Raw genomic sequence first — 24,945 nt, forward strand, 5'->3', positions numbered from 1 at the left:
TAATCACTGTAAATGCTCACACAGAAGGATTGCTGAACGGAATGCAGTTGTCTTGTTTGTTCTGCAAAATGCAAGGTGCCTAATTTTTTCCTGTTAGCTATTTGAAGTCTTACAGCAGTATGTGTTTGCTTTCAATGCAGCATCAGAGGTAGTTTGATTGCGTTCATTTTGCTCAGTGGAAATATCTGTTGTGAAAGATTAGTTGCAGAAAAACACGTCACGATAACAGTTGATCTTGGGGCTAATTTCTGTAAGAGAAAGGACTCATTACTTCTGTTGCTTTTTCTGCCTACCATTTATATATATTAGAAAAAATATTTATATTTTAAAGATGATCATGAAACTTTGCTATAGTGGTTTTGTTTTAACTCTCTGCTGCAGTTTAGTAAAGAATTAGTTCATTCTTAAAATGGATTTTAAAAAACCATTACTATTGAATTGTGTAGTGTTGTAGGAATTTGCCATAGAAGATGGCCTGCCATAAACATGAATTGCAGAATAGCCTTTTTTCCCATCCTTCTTTCTTTCCCTTGCAGAAGTGTATTTGTGAATTTAATGGTGTAACTCTTAAGGGAAAGCTTAAAGCACAAAAATGAATTTGTATTTTCTTGTGAAAGCTGTGGAGGTGGCATTTTTTCTGGTCCTTGTGGAAATGTGTTCTACAGCCCTGATCCAGCTGAGGAGCAGTGGTGGCTCCTGCACTCCTGGCTGGAAACCTCCTGGCAGCGGCTCCTCGTCCTTCACTTCCCACATCCCACTTTCTGCTGAGCCCTGGGGTTAAATGAGCTCTGCCCTGAGGAGCAGAGCTGTTGTCAGAGGTCACGATCCTGCAGAGACAGGGGATTTCCTGGGCACAAATCTGTAGGAAGTTTTCATTTCAAGAACTCAATTTAAATTTTCATTTTGAGTTTGACTCAGGATTCAGGGCAGAGTCAGAGTATTTGGGTGATATTTTCACAGTAGCAGGCATTGCTGAAAAACAGGGGTTTTGCCTTTTTCAGTTTTAGAAATTTCATTTTATCTGTCCTTTCTTCCTCTCATTTTTCAGGCCAGATGCTCTTATGAATTTCAGTAGTTATTGCAAACAAAAGCCACTGTAATGTGCTAGCTCCAGCCCCTCACTGTTCTGAAACAGTCTTAATTACTGTCTCAATTAAAGCTTTTCAAGATATACCTTTCACCTTGTCTTAATTGGCAGAACACTGGCTTTCTGTATCCAGAACTTCTGAGCCCAAAATGGAAAGATGAAGCCAAAGCTTAAGATTTATGCAACGTTACTTTTGTGCCATCTTGTCTGACGAGCTCCAGGACCTGGAAATGCAAGTTAGAAATGGAGGCAGAATGGAGCCAGTCCTGTTAGCTAGATTTCCACCTGATCCCACTCCCTCCTTTTGGCCATGCAAATTACCTGCAGCAGTATGTTTGGAGGACATCTATTCCCACTCCAGCACTGGAGACGTGTTTGGGTTAGAATCAAATTCATGGACTATTTTGAGAGATTTTAATTGAAGAGTCTAGGATTCCTCCTCTCAGAGGTACCAGTCTGCTCAAAATACTTTGGAAATTCCTTCTGGGCATTTAACAAAGTGTTTCTTTCATAGCCTGTGTAAACCATGGGTACCATATTTAAACAGACTTAAACAGCTTAGCAATCTAAGTCCCATTGATTTTCATAGTCAATGTGCTTATGTGATGCTGGATAATATTCCCTCTATTGTTAAATAAAGACATTGTGAAAACTGTCCCCATAGAAATCAACTTTTCCTATCGATTTAGTAGACCCCAGATACAGTCTTTGAAGTTGTGAAGCAGAAAAAAATAATAAAAAAGAAATTATGAAACAAGAGGAGAGCTGTGAAGTGAGAGCACAGTGAATCTTGTGGTGCATGAGGCAAAGACAAGCAGTGAAAACTGTTGAAGTGGTGCCTTGTCTTTGCCTTGCTGCAGTGGGTCCCTCATCTGCTGGAAATAATTGATGGCAAAGGCAGGTTGGCAGGGATACTACCTGAGCCATGATCCTGGAGAACTGGTGGCCTCAGACCTCTGAACTGCATCTGTAAACCTGCCACAGCTGATTTCCCAACCCAGGGTAGAAAACAGCAGTCATTAGACTGCAAAACTCATTTTATTTGGGTTTTTCACTGGGGACCAATGAATGCAGAGAGCAACATTTGTGAACTTTAGGGCAGGGACTGCTACAGCTGAACTGCATAATTCTGGATTTTATACTATGCAGCATCAGGAGCATGAGAAACAAAGGCTCCTCCAGCATGGGATGAGGGTGTAATCCCATCTCAGGGAAGGGTTCCCCGGTGTCAGGCTGCAGGAGCTGAATTGTGTCTCTGTGTGCCATTAAGAAAGGAGCAAAGCTGCTGAGAGGAGCCGACAGTGTCAGTGTCAACAAAAGGAAGAGCCCAGAGTGAGAGCAAACTGACAGAAAATGATGAAAAAATATCCCTGGTTGTCAATGGGGAGAAAATACAGAGAAATATATGTAGTGAGACATCCTGTAAAGAGCTCAGGGAACCAGAACCAGTCTTCTTCAGCCTTGTAAACTACCAGCTCACTCCTAATGTCTTGCCTGTGTAAGTCCTTCCTTGAAGCCATTTCTGTCCCAGGAGGAAGGAGAAAGAAGGGTTTGAGAAGGAAGAGAGAAAAACACTGTTTAGAAGGACGTTGTGGTGAGTAAAAGGGTTTGGCCTGGAAACAACATCCAAAGTGAGTATAAATAGGACCCGAGGGAATGGCATGAAGCTGTGTCAGGGGAGGTTTAGGTTGGATATTAGGAAAAGGTTCTTCACCCAGAGGGTGGTTGGGTACTGAACAGGCTGCCCAGGGCAGTGGTCACAGCTCCAAGCCTGACAGAGTTCAGGAAGCATTTGGATGACACTCTCAGGCACATGGTGTGATTTTTGGGGCTGCCCTGTGCAGGGCCAGGATCTGGACTCAATGATCCTTGTGGGTCCCTTCCCACTCAGGAGATTCTATGATACTATGATAAATTAGAGGAGATATAAAAGGAAGTTAGCATCAAAAGAGAAATGTGGAAGAGGCTATGAGCATGGCTGCAAGTGCACATTGTAGACCTGAATAAAGGCAAAGGTAGCATAAACAGAAGTGCTTGAAGCTGAGTGGCACAGATAGGAAGTAATCCATCAGTCAAGAGTATCAGAAAAATTTTGGCATGAATTTCATGCTACTACATGAAATTCAATCAAAATAAACAAGCAGTGCATGGCAAGAAATCAAAGCAATGGTGAAGCTTTTTTAGGGATTTATGCAGCTTCTTTTAATCCATGATAAATGAAACTTATCCCAGTGAAATTTACCCCCACAACCAAACAGTTAAGCTCTTGAAACTGGCATCTGCAGACAAGGATAAATTTTTCGCTTTTTACTTTTCTTACTTTGATATGAACGGTGTAATTTGTTTGATCTGATTTGTTTAAAACAGTACCGAAAATGGCACAGTTGTCAAATGTTATGCAAAATGTGCAAAAAGTTTTAGCCATGTGGTCAAAACCAAAAGTGAAACAGTAATCTTCACAAACTTACACGTAGATGTGTGTACATCCGTGGGCATGTATGGTTAAGTATATGAGTGTGGACTCTCCTGGCAATGCCCCTTTGCAAAAAACTCATTTATTTAGTTGTAAAGCTTTGCTGTAGGAAAATGTACTGGGTTTGCATGGCAAGGTTTTGGTAGCAGAAGGGCTGCAGGGGTGGCTTCTGTGAGAAGCTGCCAGAGCTTCCCTTGCATCCAATGGAGCCAATGCCAGCCGGCTCTGAGATGGACCCACCACTGGCCAAGGCATCAGCAACAGTGGGAGTGCCTCTGGAATAACTTATTTGAGAAGGAGAGAAATACCTGTGCAATACCAGCAGCAGCCAAGAGAGAGGAGTAAGAATATGTGAGAGGAACAGCTCTGCAGACACCCAGGTCAGTGAAGAAGGAAAGGAGGAGGTGGTCCTGGTGCTGGAGCAGAGATTCCTTTGCAGAAAAATATTTTAATATTTCAAAACCAGATAGGTAGGTAGATAGTTATAGAAGCACATGTGTTTTGCAAGGAAAAAAACCACTCAAAAATGTGATTCAGGTCTGAGAGCTAGTTAACTACCTAAATGTAGATCTCCCAGTGAAAATTCATTTAAACTGAAGCCACCTTAGTGCACTTTGTGTTTTCTAGAGCACTTGACATGAAAAAATGTATTAGAAAGCCAGACCAGTGGGTGTTAATTTTGGACTTCTCAAACCAGAGATGGATTATTAGATTTAGCTGGAGCCTTTATGTTGACAGTCAAATGCTGAATTCCCAGAAAAGTTGACATGTTAATACTTATATGCAAAAGGTCTCATTGCCCAAGGGTTCACTTGTTTTGTCAGTGATTTCTATTGCATATACTCAAGTCTCCCTTGAACCAAACCAGGATTGTCACCTGAAAATTTCAGTCTGTGAAGAGTGTGAAGTTTTGACTGCTACTGAACAAACTCTGGCTGTTTGTTTATAATGGGATAATCAGCAATGCCATTTCTGGTCACTGCTCAAAAAAAAAAAAAAAGACCACCATTAAATGCAAGAAGAAATGCTTGGAATTGGTGCAATTTTGAGTTACAAGAAAAATAAACATATGTGGGAGAGGATTTTTTACAGGGACCTGTGAAGTACTGCTTCAAATTAAAAGGTATATTAACTGATTTAATATTCTAATCCTAACTGAAATTTTGTCTGAAAAAACTTTGTAATAGGCACAGTCATATCAAATGAGAATTGAAGTGCTTCTCTGTAATATGTTTATTGGCTTTGAATGAAGCACAACTGATGGTTTGGTCACAGAACCTGCCAGAGGGCAGCTTGCTTTAACGAGAAGTAAACAACCAGTGACTTTTCAAGGTAACAGGGAACCTGAGGGTGCAGTTAAACTTCAGCTTAAGCTGATTTAGGTGATTAGTTTTTAGCCAGCAAACTGTCTTGAACCTGCTGTCTGTAGGAACACATAAACTGGCCTTGCTGTTGGGGGCTGCTCTGGGAGGAGGGATGAAGTGGGACAGCAGCGGCCCCATGTACACCTGTTCAAGATGTCATGAAGACTCATCCTGTCAAGAACAGTGCAGATTTTTTTTTAAATCTGTGAAATTCTTCTTCAGTTTAGGAATGCTCAGTGGTTTGTGTTAGTGTGCATGTTTGATTTGAACTGGGCTATTTCACCTTTCTTCCCCTCCAATTTCACTAGCATAAGCTTGCAGTGAGCAGCACCTGGGTTTTATGCTGCAATCTCCAGACAAGTGTATGCTACCTTTAATATTTCAGCTGAGATTAAACCATTGATACATCCATGACCACTTTAAGCCCAGGAAGGAGAAGTTGTAGGCCTACCTTCAGTTAGATTTGCAGAGCAGAGAGCTAGGCATCAGTTCTCCTGTAGTTACCAAAATCGTTTGAATGTTCCTAAATAAAATTTTATTTATTTTTACTGCAATGCAGCTAGATTCACAAATGTGATCAGTACAAAAGCAAATATGCTTGCAGTTAACAGCTGTTAAGACTAAGCTTTAGGCACATTTCTGCAAATTAAATGTGCAGCTGCGTAAGAGTTTATTCTGTCTCAATAAACCAAATCAGACTCAAATCAACCAGAGAAAAAGTGGTTTAGGCCCAAACCAGTACCTGTTTATCTGCAGGACACCAAACCTACCTTTGCAGTGGGAGGAATTCAAATTATTTGCTGGGCAAAGGCAGTGTAGCTGGTCCACAAAGGAAAATCAGCTATTGAGACATGGCAGGTGCTAGGCAAGGTCATGAAGACAGATAGTTTCATCCCTAATTTTTTATCTTGAGTAATCCAGTTATGGTTAATCAAAGATCCTTTGTATAGCGTTGCGATTTGTGGAGACCCCTAAAGTTGAATGTGTTTGTTTACCATTAAAAACAATCCATCTGCTTTAACAGAGCAATCAATTTTTCTGCTTTAAAGGTGAATTGCAAATATGGGGTTTTTCCAAGTTTCCTTGAGATAGCCTTGTAGAGATTTTTATGTTAACTGAAGAGTTTTATTTGGTGCCCAGTGAAATCTCAGCTGAAGCATGAGCTAACATCAGTGTGTAAACCAGCCTTTACGGGTGGAATCCAGGCAGTCACACATGCACAGAAATCAGCATTGTTATGGGAGGAATCTGTTTCCAACTGTTTCACCACATTTATCGTCATTTGGAAGGACTTGACCACCTGGTTCAGAAGAAATCTTGAGCCCAACAGCATTAGTCTTAATGCCAGTTATGATGCTGTCTGGTAAAATGGACTGGGCACAAGGAAGAATTGGATTGCTCCTAATTGTGTGGTAACCACGCAGGATGAGACACGGTAGCCACAATGCCCTCACATTATTAAAACATCAGTTACCAAACCAGCAATGTAATTCTGGAAATGAGATTATTCAGGAAATACTGCTGCTTGAGAAAGGGAGAGACTTGGCCTCCAGCCTGGTTCCTGAGCTGACCCCAGGCAAGCAGGTGGGTAGAGATGGCCACACTCTCCACCATATGGTGTTCCTCAGTGCTGAGCATTGTATCAGCATCAGCAGTCTCTACATTCATAGGGCTTTTAATTAGCACGGTGCAAAAATGAGCAAAACCAGCATCAAAATCAGTAAGTGAAATAATAAAAGCTTCTGTGGCATATAAAGCATATAAAACTTTTACATTTTAGCCTGGTAATTATTCTCTTCTGATGACTGAAATATTTAGAACAGAAAAATTCCACTCAGATAAAAGCATCCATCTCTTCATGAAGGATAACAAGTAAAGCATCCTGAGACAGACAAAAATATGCTCTCTTGAAATCTCGGGGGCTCAGTTGTTCTCTGACCTCTCCATAGGCAAGCTGCAGTCCAAATCCTCCATTGGCCATGAGTGGGGGACAGGGACCAGCCTGGACCAGCCTGCTCTGTTGTTGTTTCCCAGTTCAGCAATCCTGCACTGTCTATTGAGCTTTCTCAGCGGGAGGGCTTTGAAGGTCTGGCCAGTACATGCTGCAATCAGCAGCCTGCATGCTGGTTGTCTTTCAGGCTGACAGGCAGCCCCACCTTTACTTTGGAGCATGTTTAATTTCCCCAGATGCTGATGCAACAAGTGTCAAATGAGTGAGGTCAGTCTTCTACTATTTCTTCCAGCTTGATTTGGAAACTTTGCTTGGTTGACACTCTCACCTGCATGGAAAAAGACCAAAAGCTACCTTAAGTATGAAGAATTTACTTAATCCATGACTGAAATACTGATTTCACAAAGCAAAATCATTATAAATAATTAAGGCTCGGCTACTGTATCATGCAAAGTGTGATATATTGGTGTATTATTTTGTTACAAAGTATTAACAAGCTTATATTTCTTGTGACATATAAGTCTTATTAACATTTCCTGCTAAGTAAATAAATAGTGAAAATGTGTCCTACTCTTCTAGTATGTCATTTTCCTTTTGTGCTAACAGTCAATTAAAGTGTTACGACATTGACAACCTCTCACTGTTTTCCACTCTGCCAGCGTTGACTGCAACCTTGAAACAATAACATTCAGACCTGGAAAATTTTCTGGCTGATGTTGCATGACATGAAGTGTGTGTTTTTATTTGCATGACTGCATAGGTATAATAAAGTTCCCACTTTAATGGACTTGTGCAAATACCTCTCAGAGGGTGCTAAATTACTTTTCAAATCAAATTCTCTTCCACACTGGAGTAGGACCTCAAAAAAGAGTATGCTTGTTGAAACTTCTTCCAAACCTAATTAAAGGCATTTAGAGAAGTAGTACTGTGAGAATCCGCCAAGTGCCTTGATGATGTGGTGATCAGAGATGGTTGTCTTAATCATTCTTTTTCCTTCTTTTCCCTGCCTTCCCCTTAATGTTTTTTTCCAGGTGCGTTTAGAGTGGCCAACAGACCTCACAGTGAACCCTCTGGACAATTCACTGTATGTCCTGGACAACAACATTGTCCTGCAGATCTCCGAGAACAGGCGTGTGCGGATTATTGCTGGGCGCCCCATCCACTGCCAGGTGCCAGGCATTGACCACTTCATTGTCAGCAAGGTGGCCATCCATTCCACCCTGGAGTCAGCCAGGGCCATCGCCGTGTCCCACAGCGGCATCCTCTACATCGCAGAGACGGATGAAAGGAAGATCAACCGTATCCAACAGGTCACAACCAATGGCGAAATCTCTGTAATTGCTGGAGCCCCGTCAGATTGTGACTGCAAGATTGATCCTAATTGTGATTGTTTTTCAGGTAAGGAGGTGCTGGTTATTTCCTGTCTGTTATCTGTTGAGATATCTGTTATCTGTTTGACACAGGTGCAGATTAGCAAAGTGACAAGGGGAAGGGGAGAAAAGCAATGATTCTGTTTCCTTGGATAGCTCAAAACCTTATCAGCACACCTTTGTGGATTTAATCCCTTGGCTTCTGAGATCTGAGTCTTCCACTTACCACTGGAGGAATGTCAGGGTGGTCCTAGCTTTCCCTCTTTTGATACAGAGGTGACACACCATTGAGAATTAGTTCCAAGTCTGCCTTGCTGTTTCAGCTGTGTTTGCCCAGGTTGAATATGGTACCAGCTCCAGTGCAGATTGTACCTAAATGCTATTGGGTCAGGCAGCCTTTCTCACCAAGAAGAGTACCAAGGTGTTTCATATCCAGTGCAAAACACTAGCTTATGCCTTCTCATCACTCAAGTCACACTGCACTACCAGCAAAATGGTGCAAATACACAATGTGCAGAATTTCTTCTTTGTGTGTTTTAAGCTGGAAGAGCCAGTGCCAGGCCTGCAGTCCACCACTGCACATTCTCAGGCTCTCTTCCCTGTATGAGCCAAAACAAAACATGGCTTTTTTATTTCATAAAAGCATATTTCAGAATGGGACGAAGGACAGCATTGCCATACAGAGGTGTGCAGTGTGTTGCCATCTTGTCATCTCTTAAGAACCACCATGTTCAGCTCCATAACAATGTCATCATAATTCTTAAGCCTCTCATTTCAAGTAAAAGGTTAATTACTGACAAGAAAACATTAAGTATGTCAAGAACAGAGAGGAAAAAATGCAAATGGTCTTGCAGAGAAGGTGTGTTGCTGACCCAGCATTGCAATGATAATCAAAGCCTCCTGTGCATTGCCAAGGGCTGCCAGCTTTAGTGGTGGCTATGGTAGATCAGTGCTGAAAAGAATCCTGTTCAGGGTTCCTATTGAGAGAAACTATACTCAGTGCTGAAAAATAAAAAACTGTGGCAAATCTAATGATTGTGCCAGGGCTGGGTTGGGGAAAGGCAGGATCAGCTTGGCAGAAAGATCTGCTAGTTTGTCCATCTCCCAGGAAGCATAGGTTATGCTCGAACACTCCAGCAAATTTCATGTCTCAGTCAGGAGAAAGACAGCAACACACACAGTAATGTTTTTCTCTTAAGAGCAAGGTTTAATATGCTTTCTTTCTGGTCCTGCTCATGTAAACTCATTTTGGTAGGCACATACAGCCCATGGTAATGCAAATACCCTCCTCAAACCTTAAATTACACAAAACAAGTAAATTGTCAAAAGATATTGAAAGGAATTGTTTCTCGAGGCACTTTTTGACTACTGTGCTCTTATTTTGTTTTCCTGTAGTGTTGAGTTTTTAATAAGTATAAACTAATCTTTACTTCAATGTCATTTTAGCTGAATTACAGGGGTTTATTTTCTTTTTGTTTTATTTATAACACAATTTCACTTTATAAATACATGCCAACAGACAATAAGCAGGGAATTAAACTTCAGGTGTCATGTTTTTTTCTTTCACAATTTTGCATTAAACCTTTCCTGAACAGCAGGGTTTGGGGCTTAGCAAAAATACTGTGAATTAGATAATTTATATTCCTGTTTGTCTTCATTGAGACTAATTTAGAATTGCACCAACCTTAGATAATAGGGATTCAATTAGCTGGAAGAGGATATCCGTTTATTGACCTGTAAATGATACTGAGGAGAGGCAGTGTGTCAGGCTTAGGGGAACAGCTTAAATAAGGATATTAGAGATTACTAAAATTACCGTTTCTCCTCCAGGTGATGGTGGATATGCCAAAGATGCAAAGCTGAAAGCCCCTTCCTCCCTAGCAGTCTCTCCTGACGACACGCTGTACGTAGCAGACCTCGGCAACGTTCGCATCCGCGCCGTGAGCCGGAACAAGGCTCACCTCAGCGACACCAACCTGTACGAGATCGCATCGCCCGCAGACCAGGAGCTGTATCAGTTCACCATCAACGGCACCCACCTGCACACGCTGAACCTCATCACCAGGGACTACATCTACAACTTCACCTACAGCGGGGAGGGGGATGTTGGCACCATCACCAGCAGCAACGGGAACTCGGTTCACATCCGCAGGGACACGAGTGGGCTGCCCCTGTGGGTCGTCGTGCCGGGGGGCCAAGTGTACTGGCTGACAATCAGCAGCAATGGGGTTCTGAAAAGAGTTTATGCCCAAGGCTACAACCTGGCTCTGATGACATATCCTGGAAACACGGGGCTTTTAGCAACCAAAAGTGATGAAAACGGGTGGACAACTGTGTATGAGTAAGTCCATAACATAAAATGCCTGACGCAAGGAACTGTAGTTTAAATCAATACTGAAACTTTTTTGACAGTTCTAGTAATTTAAAAAGAAACCCTGCTACTAACACTGTGTGAGAGAGGACAAATAGTGCTGTTGCACAAGCTTTTAAAATGAAATTTCTTAGATGCCAAAGCCTGTCATATGTAAAAGCTCTGTGCATTGTGCCCATTACGTAAAGCAAAAACTGCCTGAAATTATACTTCATTTGCACTTTCATATTGTGCATCTGTTTCTCTAAATGAAAATATGATAGTGGAGATTTTTTTGTAACTAAAGAGGTAGAGGCAAATTGTGATATGAATCAGAAATTTGCAAAATTCTTCAGCAAGGCAAAACCAGGAAAATTAGCATACTCATCAGAGAAGGGAGTGTTGCAAAGGAAATTGAGAATCTCAGTGGAAGGAATATTCAAAGACAAGAGGGAGCTTGTCTCTATCAGCAGGAAAGAGGATATATAATAGCAAAAGGATATGTAATAGCAAAAGGCTGTATATATAAGAAGAGGCTTCAAAAGCAAGACCACCGACAGGACTTCTAAAAAGCAAGACAAGACAGTTAAAGATGCAGTCAGAACATCCTGGTCTGGTCCCAGAGAGAGAACAAACCCAGAGAAAGTTCATTTTTTATTTATAAAGAGGTGTGATGTATTAGGATTTCTCATTACTTATAATTAATTGTCATAATCCCTGTTTGAGGATGCAACACGTGTTGGATGGAAATCATGTTAACATTGCAGTCCTAGTTCAGAGTCCTTAAGGAGTAATAATTTCAGCACTGAGAGTGACCCATTTAAATCCCCACTTGAGGATGGTGTCAGTCCAGACCATGGACCAATGACACTTTCAGAAAGCCTTTACAGTAGCTCCAAGTCACGTCTGTTACTTGTAAATGCTGAACACCATGCATTGTTGCAGGGCCTTGATTGTTAGAGCATGTGAGAGCAGATTATTTTTAGTCATGTGCCTTTCAATCTCAGTATTTTACTCTCTCACGCTGACAGAGTATAAACCATTTCACACAATTATTGTTTGTTCTTCTCCCTAAAGTATGACTCAAGTGTAGTAAGATCTTTTAAAGGACTTTACCTGTTTGCAAGTGCCTCCCATTGTATGTAATATTGGTTTCTTCATGAAGAAATACCCGTGCCTTGGGAGGATTGATAAGCTGTATATGATTAACAAGAAATTTTGCTAAATGAAACAGTTTTACATGCTTTCACAGGTTTAACTATAGGATAGGCAACACTGTCCTCACCAATGCTTCGAGTTGTCCAGACTTTGCATGACTCCACACTTCTGCCAGCCCAGATCAGTCAATGAAAACGAAACAGAACAGAAATGAACAGAAATACAACTCTTAGCATTGCAAAAACAATAACAAAATTAAATGGTGAAGCCATGTCATTAATATTTATGTTCAGTCCAATATTTTATGTCATATTCATAATATATTACGAGTTCCTGAACGACTGATACACAGAATGTCACAGAATGTCACCCAATGTGCTGCAGTCAGAGGGGCAGGAGGCTCTAATCAGCACTGTGCTGAGTCGGTGTGCTTTCAGGAGATGCTGCTCACCTGCTGCCATGAATAGGTCACGGGCTGTGATGGTCCTTCTTTATCCTTTAACCAGATATTATTTTCCAGACAGGTCACATTCTGTACTGACAGCCAATTTCAGCTTGAAAATTGGAATTTTTTGAAGGGCTTACTTATATGTGAAATGCTTGCAAGCTCTTATATGAACGTAGCATTGGAACTAAGAGAATTACCATGTGAGCATATTTCAAATTGCTTGGAATCATCTTCTCTGCTTATGCTAGATTTGCATTCCCATCCAAAAGTTCAACCCATGGCACTGTCAAGCTGAAATAGAGATGAGTTTGTTTAACAACACGTATCACATATACTTGGGAATATGAGCAAAGATAATGAACTGTTCAGAACATCTACCTATATGTCAGATTCACTCACAGAGGGAAATTATTAAGAGGTAGAAAACCACCTACAAAAGTACTTGTCATACATCTACTCTAATCTGATGGAATGGAAGTACTGAAAGAGCTCTTGCATAAAATTATAGCTAATGTACAATTTTCAGTCATCTAGATTTCTTTTAATATTGCATCATTAAAGCTGTAAAAGGGGAGGGGGACCACTGGGCCTCTATTAAATCAAGGACAAGAAAACACCTGCAAGAAACAACTCTCTCTGAAAAAATTAATTAGACCGCTTTCCCTTTGAAATGATATAACTCTTAACTGTGCTACACATAGAAATGCAAATGGATTGTGAAGCTGTATCCCCATGTGTGCATTTCAAATATTGGTGAACACTTTCTCATGTGGGTACTGAAATCAATGCAATTATTTGCATGATTAAATGGTCACTGACATGATTAACAGTGGCATAACTGAGCCCCAAATTAACATTAAGAAATATGTCATGATTCCACCCCTATTAGTATGGGTAGGACATTGCTCTGCAGGAGCTGAGTCCCAGTGTGCTGCCATTCATCATGTGGAAGGTGACAGAACCTGTCCTCAGAGGGTTGGGTTTCTTGGAGCAATCTGGAAGAAAAAAACCCTTTAGATGATCACACTGTGGAATCGATACTGAGACACTATTCTGCATGTCCTTCTTGAAGTCAGTGGGACCATCTACTCGAGTAAGAGCCTGTTGGCATGTGCTCTGGTCTCATTATGATTCAGTACCCTATCTGGCCAGCCAGCCAGGAACAGTTTATCCCATTTTCAGCTACACAGGGAGTTTTGTATCTCATCAGCAGCAAAACTAGATCCTTAGTGAAGATGGATCCTGTGTCTTGTGCACAAGTACATTCCAATAAACTGGCTGTATTTGCACCTTAAAAATGCATTATTTGGGATTTTTCTATGATACAGTAGTAAATCCAAATACCCTAGCAAGCTGTCATATCTGTTTGATGAAGCAGTAAATGAAATATAACTGCCCAATGTTCATGGAGTTTTCTAATGATGAAAAGTAGTGATTGAGTCAATTTTAATCGCTGCCTGTAGCACCCAGTCAACTTGCACAGAGCAGCATAAGGGTAGAATGTAAATAAGTTGTGTGATGTATATGAGGCCACTAAGAGCTGAAAAAGAGATTATGTTGAATTTAGCATTTGATTAATTTTATTTGTCAAAAAAGCCACAAGATGCTCACTAGTTCATTTTCCAGTGTTTCATCAGAAAAGAACAGCTATTCTATTTTTTTTTTTTATATTGGAAGGAAGAGAAAAAATCCTGACTTTTTTTCACCAATACTTCTTGTAACATGTAGATTTTGTCTGACTAATTAGGGTCAAATAAAGATCCTAAGGAAATTATGCCAACACCTTAAAGAGAAGGATATAGCCACATTGTCTGCTGATGTGAATTGGAAGAGCTCCTTTGAAGGCACTGCAGCTTTGCCAGCTGATAGACCAGCTGAAGATACGTTTTGTCAATGAGAGGAGACAGTTAATAGAACTTGAAAACTTAATTATGCTTTCCTACCTGCACAAATAAGTTTCTGTTTTATGAACATGAGTTGGTTTTGCTCATGCAAACACATCTGCAATATCAGTGAGTTGTCTTACATGAATAAAAACATGTCAGCATCAATAAGGTTTTTAAGATGTGAGGCATTAATATGAAACAGTATCAAGCACCAAGTAATGTTCTGCACTGGTTTCTGTGTGAACTATCAGAAAGAACAAATATATTGGTAGAACTAAAAAGACCTGTTAGAAATGCTGCTCCAGAGCTTTGGAATTAATTACTGACTTTTTGATAACATGACCTGATTCACATCAAGTACCTTAAACTACAAGAATTTCTTTAGCACTGATGAAGTTTAGGTGAACTGGAATGTGGTGCTCTAGATTCTGGTGCTGGTACTTCTGATGAGAAGCTCCTGCTGATTTGAGTAGACCTGTGGGAAAAGTAACACAGGAGTAAAACCCATGTAGGCAACTTAATTGCTGCAGATTTCAATCTAATTTTATTGCTATTGTTACACTTTAGATCCCCTTTTTATATTCACCATTCTTATTATGCACTTCACCCATCGGTGACAAAAGGCAGTTTTTAAATATTTCAGAATGTAAGAATTTTTATTTAATCCTATGGGTATGAAACAGCGTTTTTGGGGTTGAGTTGGTTGCCCGAACACCGAGTGACCTCCAGTGGCCTCACTCCTGCATCACAGCCCAGTGGGGGAAACCCCAACCAGCACAGAAAACCTGTCAGAAGCTGAGTGATGTAGGTGCCATCTTAAAGATTTCCAGTCGTATTTTATCCAGCACCACTGAAAGAGCCTCTAAGCAGGAATTCAGAATAGGGACAGAATGCATTTTGAGTGAATAAATGGAACAGTTATTACCTTTTTAACTTATTGCACAGTGTTGACAATGCTTCTTACTTTTTTCCCTCTTCTTTTGCTTTTAGAAGTCTCTTACATGACAATAGTTATGTACTTTCATGGCTCTTTAACATCATGTCTTGCAGGTATGACTCTGATGGCCATCTGACCAATGCAACCTTCCCAACTGGGGAAGTCAGCAGTTTCCACAGCGATGTTGAAAAACTGACACGAGTGGAACTTGATACTTCAAACAGAGAGAATGTGATCACAGCCACAAACTTCTCAGCTACCTCTACAATATATACTTTAAAACAAGGTAATGAAAGCATTTCTGTTATTTCTCCCCTAATCATTGTGTTTCAAACCCCAGACATTAGTGCGTTCTTAACTGTTTGCCAAAAGGAAGGACATTAGAATTAGTTCATTTGTTTCTTCCTTGCTTCAGCACAAACAGCTAGATACTGCTTACAATTCTCCTAGGGTACCAATTAGAAACAAACCACAAGTGAATTCTTTTCCTCCTAGAAGAATCCCATGCATGGAATCTAGTTATTGAAATCTCCGATGTCTGCAGCCTTTACATGCTGCTTTCTGCTTTAGTATCTGGAGGACTTGGAATAAACTCTAATATACTGAGCTTTGTTATTCTCAGAAATACTTCCCAGAAGAAGGACAAGTTCCACTGACATTTTAGCCCTGAAATACCTTGTTTGTCCAATGCTGTGAATTCTTTCTGGTAGTTCTGTGCCCTGGTGACAGAGCTTGTAGGAAGGGGAAAAACATGACCCACCTCTGCTAGTGACTGCCTTGGGGATGAGATTTTGACTCAACCCCTGTAGACTTCACAGTATTCCCCTGCCAATGTCATATCTCTTAAAAAAAAATTGCTCTCAGCCTAATGGAAATGCCCCAGTGTCCTCCTCCAGATTTTGCAGATTCATCACCAAAGTTCTGGTTTTATATGGTTTTATACAGTTTTATCAGTCTGGGGGCTTTTGTCCTTGTTGAGGTTTTTTTTGTTGTCAGTGGATTGTTCAGGCTTTGCAGGTGCTGGGAAATAGCTCTCCGATTTCCTTCCAGGTCTGCTACAGAAAAGCTTTGTAACTGAGCACGTCACAGAAGTTTTCTTCTTCTCAACTTTTGATCTATAAGAAAAAAATAGGAAGAACTCACCTCACAAGATACCCACTCATTCCTCTCTACTATTGCATGACAGATTCAGCATTGTATAAGTGGAAATAATTATATTATACTGTTGTGTCACCTGTTAGGCTTTGTCCAAGTGACTCCATCTACACTCTGCCTCATCTACTACCTGATTTTATGTCTGTCCTTAAATCTGAAACTTCTCAAACTTGGTATATTATCAAAGTCTGTCTCAGGAAAATGCTTGCATACTATGGGCAGTGCCAGAAACTAACAGCTCTAGTTATGATTATACCTGTCATATTTATAAATTCATATAATTAGCATATTTTCATATCTCTGCAACACTATCACAAAGCACCCTGTGAGCAACCAGTCTTGTGTTGCATCCTTACATCCAATTATCTTCACTTTCTGGCATACCCAACAGTTTTCCACGCATTTACACCTCAAGAGCTGGACCGGTTACTTCTGTGTGGACCAGCTTAAAAAAAAAAAGATGCTTTGGATAGTCCCTAACTGGAGTGAGTTCAGCTTCACTGTAAGGGTGAGACTTTTGTTTTGTCTGTTAGCACTAAACTCTCAGGCTTATGGTGGAGTTCCCCCTGGCAGCTGAGCTGCAGGAACCTCCTGCCTACATAGCCCCACTCTGACCAGGTCTTGGTACAGTGGTGCAGGGAAAAGGGACAGAATGGGAGACTGGCCATCACCCTAGACATCTAGAAAATAGCTTTCATGCTTGACCTCACATACTCTTGCAATCATTCAACCTGTTGACAGATCCCAACATGCTAAAATTGTCACAATATCAGTGGTCAATACTCAGCCTATGGGTTTACATACTTTTAAGCTGAAAGCAAAAATACTTTATTCCTGCTGCAGGAAACCTTCACATGGAAATCATCAGGCCATGTAATGAAAACCTCTTCAGACATGGGAAGACCTGGAGGTTACAAAACTCACACTGCAGTTGGTGTGTGTTCAGCTGTCTGTAACCTCCCTGGCTAACAAAGCTCTGTTGCACCTAACATTTGGTTTGTAAATCTGCAGACCTGAACTTCTCTCTGTTCCCTGGTTTTGGTTGTTTTTTGACAGATAACACACAGAACATCTACCGGGTCAGCCCAGATGGGTCTCTGAGAGTCACCTTTGCCAGTGGAATGGAAATCACACTGAACACGGAACCTCACATTCTAGCAGGGGTTGTCAGCCCCACGCTAGGGAAGTGCAATATTTCCCTTCCTGGAGAGCATAACTCAAACCTCATTGAATGGAGGCAAAGGAGGGAGCAGACCAAAGGCAATATCTCCACTTTTGAGAGAAGGCTAAGGGTAAGGCTTCCTCTTGTGTTAAGTGCAGTGTTCCCTTTGAAAGTCATTGAACTAAAATCATGTTGAAATGTTCTACTTTGTAAGAATAGCAATGAAAATTTTGTATCAATGATGGGCCCCAGCCATGAATTTCAAAACCAAACTCCTCCAACAGTCTCGGGGATATTTGATCTCTGTTTGATTTTCGTTGTAAGACTTGACCTCAAGACATAATTACTTCTTTTCTTCCCCTTCTTTTTCAACTAAGAACTTAATTATGGCTTTGGAAGAAGCTGTGAGCAAAGGACGATGTGTAGTTAGTCTGGCACAGCAGCAAAGTTGGAGCTACATCCTGCATGTCTCAGATCTATTAACCCTCTTTCTTCTGGGGGAGCTAACAGGTGCCAGCCACTGCCCAGGGCACAGGATCTTGCTGTGCACACCTTGGGTGTCCCGGCCAGTGCCTTTCCTACAAGTGATGTAGAGCCTCCTTGTGTACCTAGACAGGCTGTGTATTAATTCTCCCCTCTCCCACATGCTCTCAAACCCCCTCACTCCCTCTACTTGGGTTGCACCACAGCTCTAAGACTTGCTTTAACATTACATCCTTGGTTTATTTTTACCTGTGAGGAGAACTCACAGATTAAAATGACAGATGGTCAAAATTTAGCATTTAATTAGGTAACACTACGGCTCAAAGAGATTGCTACTTTGCTGGACAGGTTTTTTATGAGATCAGTTCTGGTTTTCACATGAATACTACTTAAAATCAGTAGTACAACTGGGAATTTTGACCTTAAAAATATTGTGCTATTGACTACAGTCTTTCATTTTCAGTTGTTTCTGTGTGATCCTTAATATTGCCTGGCAAAAAAAAAAAAAAGAGAGGAAATTCACAAGTCAGTCAGGATTAAGTGGATTCTGACTGGAAGCATAAAATGTTCACTGAAATACTGCAACGCTGAAGGTATCAGAGCTTAACTGATTGACTAACCTCTGGATCAGGCTGTTGGTGCAAAGAACCACTTGGGTGCTCCTCCCCTCCCCTTTCACCTTCATCCAGTGAGAGAATGGAAAGTGAGGAAGTGTAACAATAATTTTGATGTGCTGATGTCTTTTATTCTCTGTCCTTCCAAAAGTATGCACTAGCAACCCAGCTCTTGAACATTGCAGTGTTATTTCTGTAAATAGTGTCTTTTTATACATATCCAAGATCAGGAGGGCTTATGGATTGTTCCTGCCTGCTCAGGAGGACAAGCCAGCTGCCTGTATTGCAATCTTGACTGTACTGACTCCCTTGATTGTACTGAGCTCTGGGACTCTGTCTGAGGGCTGTCAGGACAAGGCTGGAGGAAACCTGATGGGATAGCCCATGAAATGAGGATTTAATAGTGAAAAGGAGTAGAAATATTAGAATCATAGAATCATTTATGTTGGAAAAGACCTCTAAGATCATCAAGTCAATCGCATCCTGTATGTAGGTTACACCATCTAAATATGAACAAGAGAAAGGGAAAAATGGTCTCCTGAGGCTGCTAATACCATGACAAAGGACTTTGGAGAATAGCAGAAATATATGGGTCCTGGAGTTCAGCTTTAGCACTGAGATGCTTGCATGGGATGCTGATGGAGTGGAGAGTCAGTTAAGATGGAAGGAGCTGGGACAGTGCAGCTGGTGAGGGAGGCAAAGGAATCTACCCAGAGATTTCTTGGTGATTAAAGGAAATATTCGGCACAGCATGAGCAAAAGTACCATCCTATAGTGTGTTTGAGACAGTATGCCAAATAATGAAATGGATTTAGGGCTTACTGTTGATAGATCCTTGGGTATTGCTGGGAAAAAAAAAAAAGTAGCATCATTAGAAGTCCTTATGCAGGATGAGGTTCTGGTGAGACCTTCTGAAAACTTCTAGTGAGTTATATGTTTAAAAGGAAGTTTTTAAACATTTAATTTGCCATGCCTGGCACAATAGGAAGTTGTTAGAAAGCTTGCAATATAGGGCAGAAAGAACTATGCTGAACTTTGAAAATATATGTAGAGAAAAGCTCTGGGGATTGGAGCAGTCTCAACGGAAATGAACAGACTTGCAGGAGCCCTCAGTTAAAGAAAAAAATAACCAGCACAATGGAAGAGTTTTCTGAGAAAGAAATAAAAAAAAAAAAAAGGCATAGAAATGAGGTATAAAGAAGATACTTAAAAATCAGTCCTGATACCGTCAGTGAAACAAACGGCTTTTGAGTGCTAAAAGGTATAAATTAGAAGGCAGGTAGCTGGGGATGAGATAAAGGATGACCTACTTGAAGAGAAGAAAGAGAATAAAGGTTTTCGTTCTCTGCCTGGCCCCAACTTTTTTAATTCTGATCGCAATTAGCAACCATACTGAAAGCGTGTCACTCTATTAGTGTTATTTCCAGTTTTGGAAAGAGGCCACTGTTAGCACATTCTGAATAATGCTGGAAACACTGTGTTTTAAAAAGCTGGATTTTTGCATGGTGTGAATTCCCTGCTCTGGAAATAGGGCAGAAGTGAGTAAGTTAACTGAAATGCTAGAACAGACATCTAACTTTATCTCAGGATCTAAATCAATGTGGGGAAAAAGGAATTAACCACAGGGTTCTTTTAAGTGCAGAACTGCCTGCCCCGACGCTTCCTGAACGTACATAAAACAGTCTATGGGCATGTATGCATTTTATATTAATAATAAATCTATGTACAATCAGGCATTTTAACATCAATCTTAATCTAGCAAGACTTCTTTTTTATCAATCGAACTGCTATTTTAATTGACTTCTAAAAATGAAGCAAAGACTGCTGTTAAAAGTGATGAGCATGATGCATAGTAATACACTGATTAGAATGCAGCTCCATTCCCTCCTGACTTTTGCATAATTTGAGGAACTTGGCATTGGATGCAGTCCAGGTTTTATAACTGAGTATCTACAAAATTGAAAATTGAATGCTTGGCCTGTCTTGCTTATTTTTTGCCTTTTTTTTTTTTTATAACAAAAAAGGAAGTAACTCATTGGCCTCAGTTCAAAAGTCCTGCAGACACAGGCTTTGACAGTCATGTTCATTATTGCATTTAGCAAATGATCTCCCTTTATTTAACAGTCTTACAGCAAATTCTAAAGATGGGACCAAGACCTCTACCAGGGTCTGTGAGTTTTCCTTGGTTCAAATCCAAACACAGACAAGGAAATAATGCAATCTTCTCATCTGACTTAGACATTGTGGACAGGGTATGTTTGGAAATGAGAGCCCAAAGAAGTACACAATTGTGTGATATTTACACTGCAAAATTTCTAGCTATAAAACTAGTGTAAGTAGAGTCAACAAATGTTTTAAAAATATATAATAAATACCTTTTTTATGCACTTCTAACATTATTGAAGTCAGCTGAATTTTCTCCCTGTTTTCATTAGCTGATATTCCAACCTGACATTGCTTTCAGAAACCAGTTTCCCTAGCTCATACCAGCATACGTGAGCTTGAGCCACTCTCAGAAGCTCTTTGCTGTGTTGTATGTATGTTGGAGGAGTCATCTTTATGAAGCCACCAGGATTTGAAATCAGCTTGTCAATAACAATATTGAGATGAGTCATACTATCCATGTATCATCCTCTCTTACCTTGAGAAGGGCATTAAATTTAAGTTTAGTATAAGAAAGTAAACAAATGAGACATAAAATGTGCAATAAAAGGGAAGTATTTTAACCTTATTTTAACTCAGTGAGTTTTCAATTACTGCCACTTTCCACTTCACTGCTAATTCTGTCTCTGTTTGGTTCTCGTTCTTATTTGTTGTATAGTCTCTGAAATTCAGATTGCAAGCAATTTGTATTTGAGACTTTCCTTTCTCCTAACTGCATTCTACAATAATAATAATAGCAATAAGAACATTAAACATGTACATAGAACATAAATGAATATGAGATAGAGTGTGCCCCCTGCTTGCTTTTCAGTTTTTTTGCCACCAAGAGGATTTGTTTTCAGAAATTTCAAGAAGTTTGCTAAAAAATATATTAAACTTAATCCATCAGATTGTATACAAGCAAATATAGTTGAACTGAGCATCACATTTTACTTGGACTCCTTAACTATCATTAGAGCATAAATTGTAATAGTTACAACAGTCTACACGGGTATATAGGTATTTTACAGCTATTGTAAATGAACACTATTAAAGTTAGACATGTGTGTATATAAAACCCCAGAAATGGTAGTTGAAGAAAGAACACCTGCTTCTTCCAGATTCTCAAATTATTTTGTATCTAAAAACAGAAAGGGGAAAGAAAAAAAATGTTCATTGTAATCACAGCTTGAATTATTAAACAAGTTTTATTAACCATTTACTCTGCGGCTGTGCCTCCAGGTCTCAGTGAGGAGCAAGCACTGTGCTAACACCTGCACTGGCAACATGTCTGCTGTAAGGAACTTATTAATTGGAATAGAGTGATTAGATAAAATGTGGTACATTAATACAATTAGCGTATTGAGCATTGATCTGAAAAAGACAAGTCAATGAACAATGTTTTATGGTTCCCTAAATTATATCTCGGATTTAAATGGCGTTTATCAGTGATTGTCCAGTGGCTAAATGATGTAAGGAGGCAGATGATGATAGCACTGGGTAAATACATTTTGTCTTCATGAGTCTGGCTCAGCTTTGAACTTGATTTCAAATTGAGCATTGGGTTGCTGTCCATCTGTCAGACACAGCGAGTTTAACAAAAGTTGCAGGTCCCGATGTGGTGAGAGAGCTGCCACAAGAACTCTGGCTGGCACCAGGCACCACTGCTGCTGGCTTTCATCAGCTCTGGGAGTGGGGTGGCTTTGTGAAGGAATGTGAGGACACTGGTGAGCAGGGTCTGCAGGAGCTGCAAGCACAGCTCTGCCCTTTGTACCATCAGCCTGGTGAGGGCTATGCCAGAGCAGCACCTGACCTGTCAACATTAAAAGAGCTCGAGAGAGGATGTGAGATAGTAGATCTTTCTTAATTTGTGGGCTTGACAAGGAGCTCATCCACAGCTGAGAAGAAAGAAGAAAAATTTAAGAAAAGGTGAGAGCAGAGGTGAGGGTTTAGCACATGGAAGCGTCCTATAATGTCAAGTATAATAACACCGAGCACAAGCAGCAGTTTATGTTTTGGTCCTTCTATTTCTCATCTGAATCTTTTTCTATTTTCTTGTCTTCAGGAAGGCCCAACTCACAATGTTAAACCATTGCTCACGTGTCTGTTGGGTGTGCTTAGGATGCATTGTTTTCTTACCTTACTGTATCTTTGTGTTTAGACCCACAACAGAAACCTGCTCTCCATCGATTTCGATCACGTTACCAGAACAGGGAAGATTTATGATGATCATCGCAAATTCACCCTGCGAATTATGTATGACCAGACAGGACGCCCCATCTTATGGTCACCCATCAGCAAGTACAATGAGGTCAATATCACATATTCACATTCTGGATTAGTCACCTATATCCAGAGAGGAACCTGGACTGAGAAAATGGAGTATGATCCAAGTGGGAACATCATTTCCAGAACATGGGCAGATGGTAAAATATGGAGTTACACATATCTAGAAAAGGTAAATCATTTAAAAAGTGGATTGTCGTACCAAGACAAAAAATATTTCATTTTATATAGGTATTATATTGTGAACTCTGTTATAAAGCTACCTCCTCCAAGAGTATTTAAGACTTTTTAAGCAGAAAATACATAGAATTACATAACTAAATAAAAATGTGTGTGGACACACTTACACCTAGATGTCACCTGCTCAAACCTGCCATAGTTTAGTTCTGAAGAAAGTTATCAGCACCTCAGGTTTGCTTAATTGGTAGGTAAAAATGACTTTTTGGTCCCAGTTCAAGTTTAAGTGGATAAAGGACACCCTCACTGCTGAAAAGTATGTTGCTACTTGGGATAATAGTCAAAAAGATAACAGTCACTGAAAGGGAACTTTTTCCCCCCACACAAATACAGTTCTTTTAAGCCAAAATTATAAGCCCCTGAGTACAAACTTGCACCTATTCAGTGCTGCATTGTAAACAAGGGATTGATCCTGTGAGGAGAAAGTTCACTTCAATATTTATGAAGGCCATTTAGGGAAAAGCATTAATATGAAATGAGTTATTGTTCTGCTTTTATAGTGACTTTGCATCTAAATTCCCTGAGTATTGTAATTTTCATTTATATCTATAGGTAATGGTCACAAAATGTGGAGTGTTGTACAGAATAAGGAGGAACATTTCCTTCATCTGTAGAAACATCTAATTTGGTCTTGTCTCTCAAAACCAAAAAACCAATAAGTATTTTTAAAGCTTTCAGAACTTTGTGTGAAATTGTATTCGAACTTTTTTAAAGAGCAACGTCTTAGACTACTCAATACACCCTGAGTTTGCAGCACATTTTCTCTGAACCTGTAAACTGCAGGGAAAAGCTATAGGGGGTGGGGGGCAGGTGAGGTAACACTGATAGAGGAGGTATTACACACACAAAATCCAGTGACTTTGAAGTTATTTATATACTAAAGAGTTCCAAATGTGTACTTTTAAGATAAACTGTGCTGTACTTATTTTGACTGTGTTTAAGCTTGATCCTCAAAAAACTCAAAGCTAACCCAGTGGGAAAAAAAAAATGATTGAGACTGGAGAATGCATAAAAATGTGATTCCCTCCCTGTCTCCATGCAGTATGGTTCTTGCGTGTGTTAACAAGATTGGCAAACCCCAGGAGCTTCAGAAGTTTGCTTCAGATAAATTTGTCAGGGCTTCTTTTGTCTGTATGGTCCTCTGCAAATTACAAGTAAACAGGCATTTCATACAGGTTTCAAATATTTGGGCAATGTGTCTTTTGGAGGAATCTTTTTTTTTTTTCCTTTGGACATAATGGAGCGTAATTTTGGAAAGATCTTATCTTCTTATCTTTCCAAACCACTTTGTCTGTTTTTAGTTTATGATGAGCTCAGAAATAAAGTCATATAACTGGAATTCTACACAAATCGCCAAATCCTGATCCTGGAGAAGGAAATGGCAAAAGATTACTTGCTCATGTAGCAGAAGGCTTGGGTTATGCTGTAACTTGTCATTAAAATTACTGAAAATCATACACACCATGCACATAATCTCCCAGCTATTTAATGTACTTTCATGATGTTGTTCCTTGTGCCAAAGAAAGATGAATTCACTGTCAAAAACAGACATTGAAATATCACTTTGTGGCTCCATTAAAGTCAATAACTCATTGTGTTAATTATGTAATGATTGCTAAAGGTTGTCTGAAACCACGTAAGACTCAATAATTCTTTATATGAAAAAAAATCAATTATATAGTTTGCTTCCAATTCATAGTTATTTAATTCTTCAGTTCTAGCAATTGATGAGTTAATTGTACATCTTCAAAAATCTCTACCCTTACAAAATTAGCTCAAATAATTAAGGTTTTAAAAAGTGCTATGACCTTTGCATTGGAAATAATTCTTACTGGTGAGATT

At 40.0% G+C, this 24,945-nt stretch overlaps 2 protein-coding genes across 2 annotated transcripts in view; one reads left to right on the forward strand and one right to left on the reverse strand.

Moving 5' to 3' along the window:
* The window catches only part of TENM1 (teneurin transmembrane protein 1), a 230,263-nt gene that overhangs the window by 194,706 nt on the left and 10,612 nt on the right, over nt 1–24,945 (forward strand). The window contains exons 22-26 of the mRNA XM_029959106.1: nt 7,907–8,273; nt 10,076–10,586; nt 15,138–15,310; nt 17,236–17,471; nt 22,742–23,038. Coding sequence (XP_029814966.1) covers nt 7,907–8,273; nt 10,076–10,586; nt 15,138–15,310; nt 17,236–17,471; nt 22,742–23,038 — 1,584 coding nt within the window. The remainder of the gene's footprint in view (nt 1–7,906; nt 8,274–10,075; nt 10,587–15,137; nt 15,311–17,235; nt 17,472–22,741; nt 23,039–24,945) is intronic.
* Nucleotides 16,071–24,945, reverse strand: part of SH2D1A (SH2 domain containing 1A) — a 36,570-nt gene continuing 27,695 nt past the window's right edge. The window contains exon 4 of the mRNA XM_018070781.1: nt 16,071–16,139. Coding sequence (XP_017926270.1) covers nt 16,108–16,139 — 32 coding nt within the window. The 3' untranslated portion in view covers nt 16,071–16,107. The remainder of the gene's footprint in view (nt 16,140–24,945) is intronic.

This window comes from Manacus vitellinus, unplaced genomic scaffold, assembly GCF_001715985.3.
Source record: "Manacus vitellinus isolate BGI_N305 unplaced genomic scaffold, ASM171598v3 scaffold_19_pilon, whole genome shotgun sequence".
Classification (NCBI taxonomy): Eukaryota; Metazoa; Chordata; class Aves; order Passeriformes; family Pipridae; genus Manacus; species Manacus vitellinus.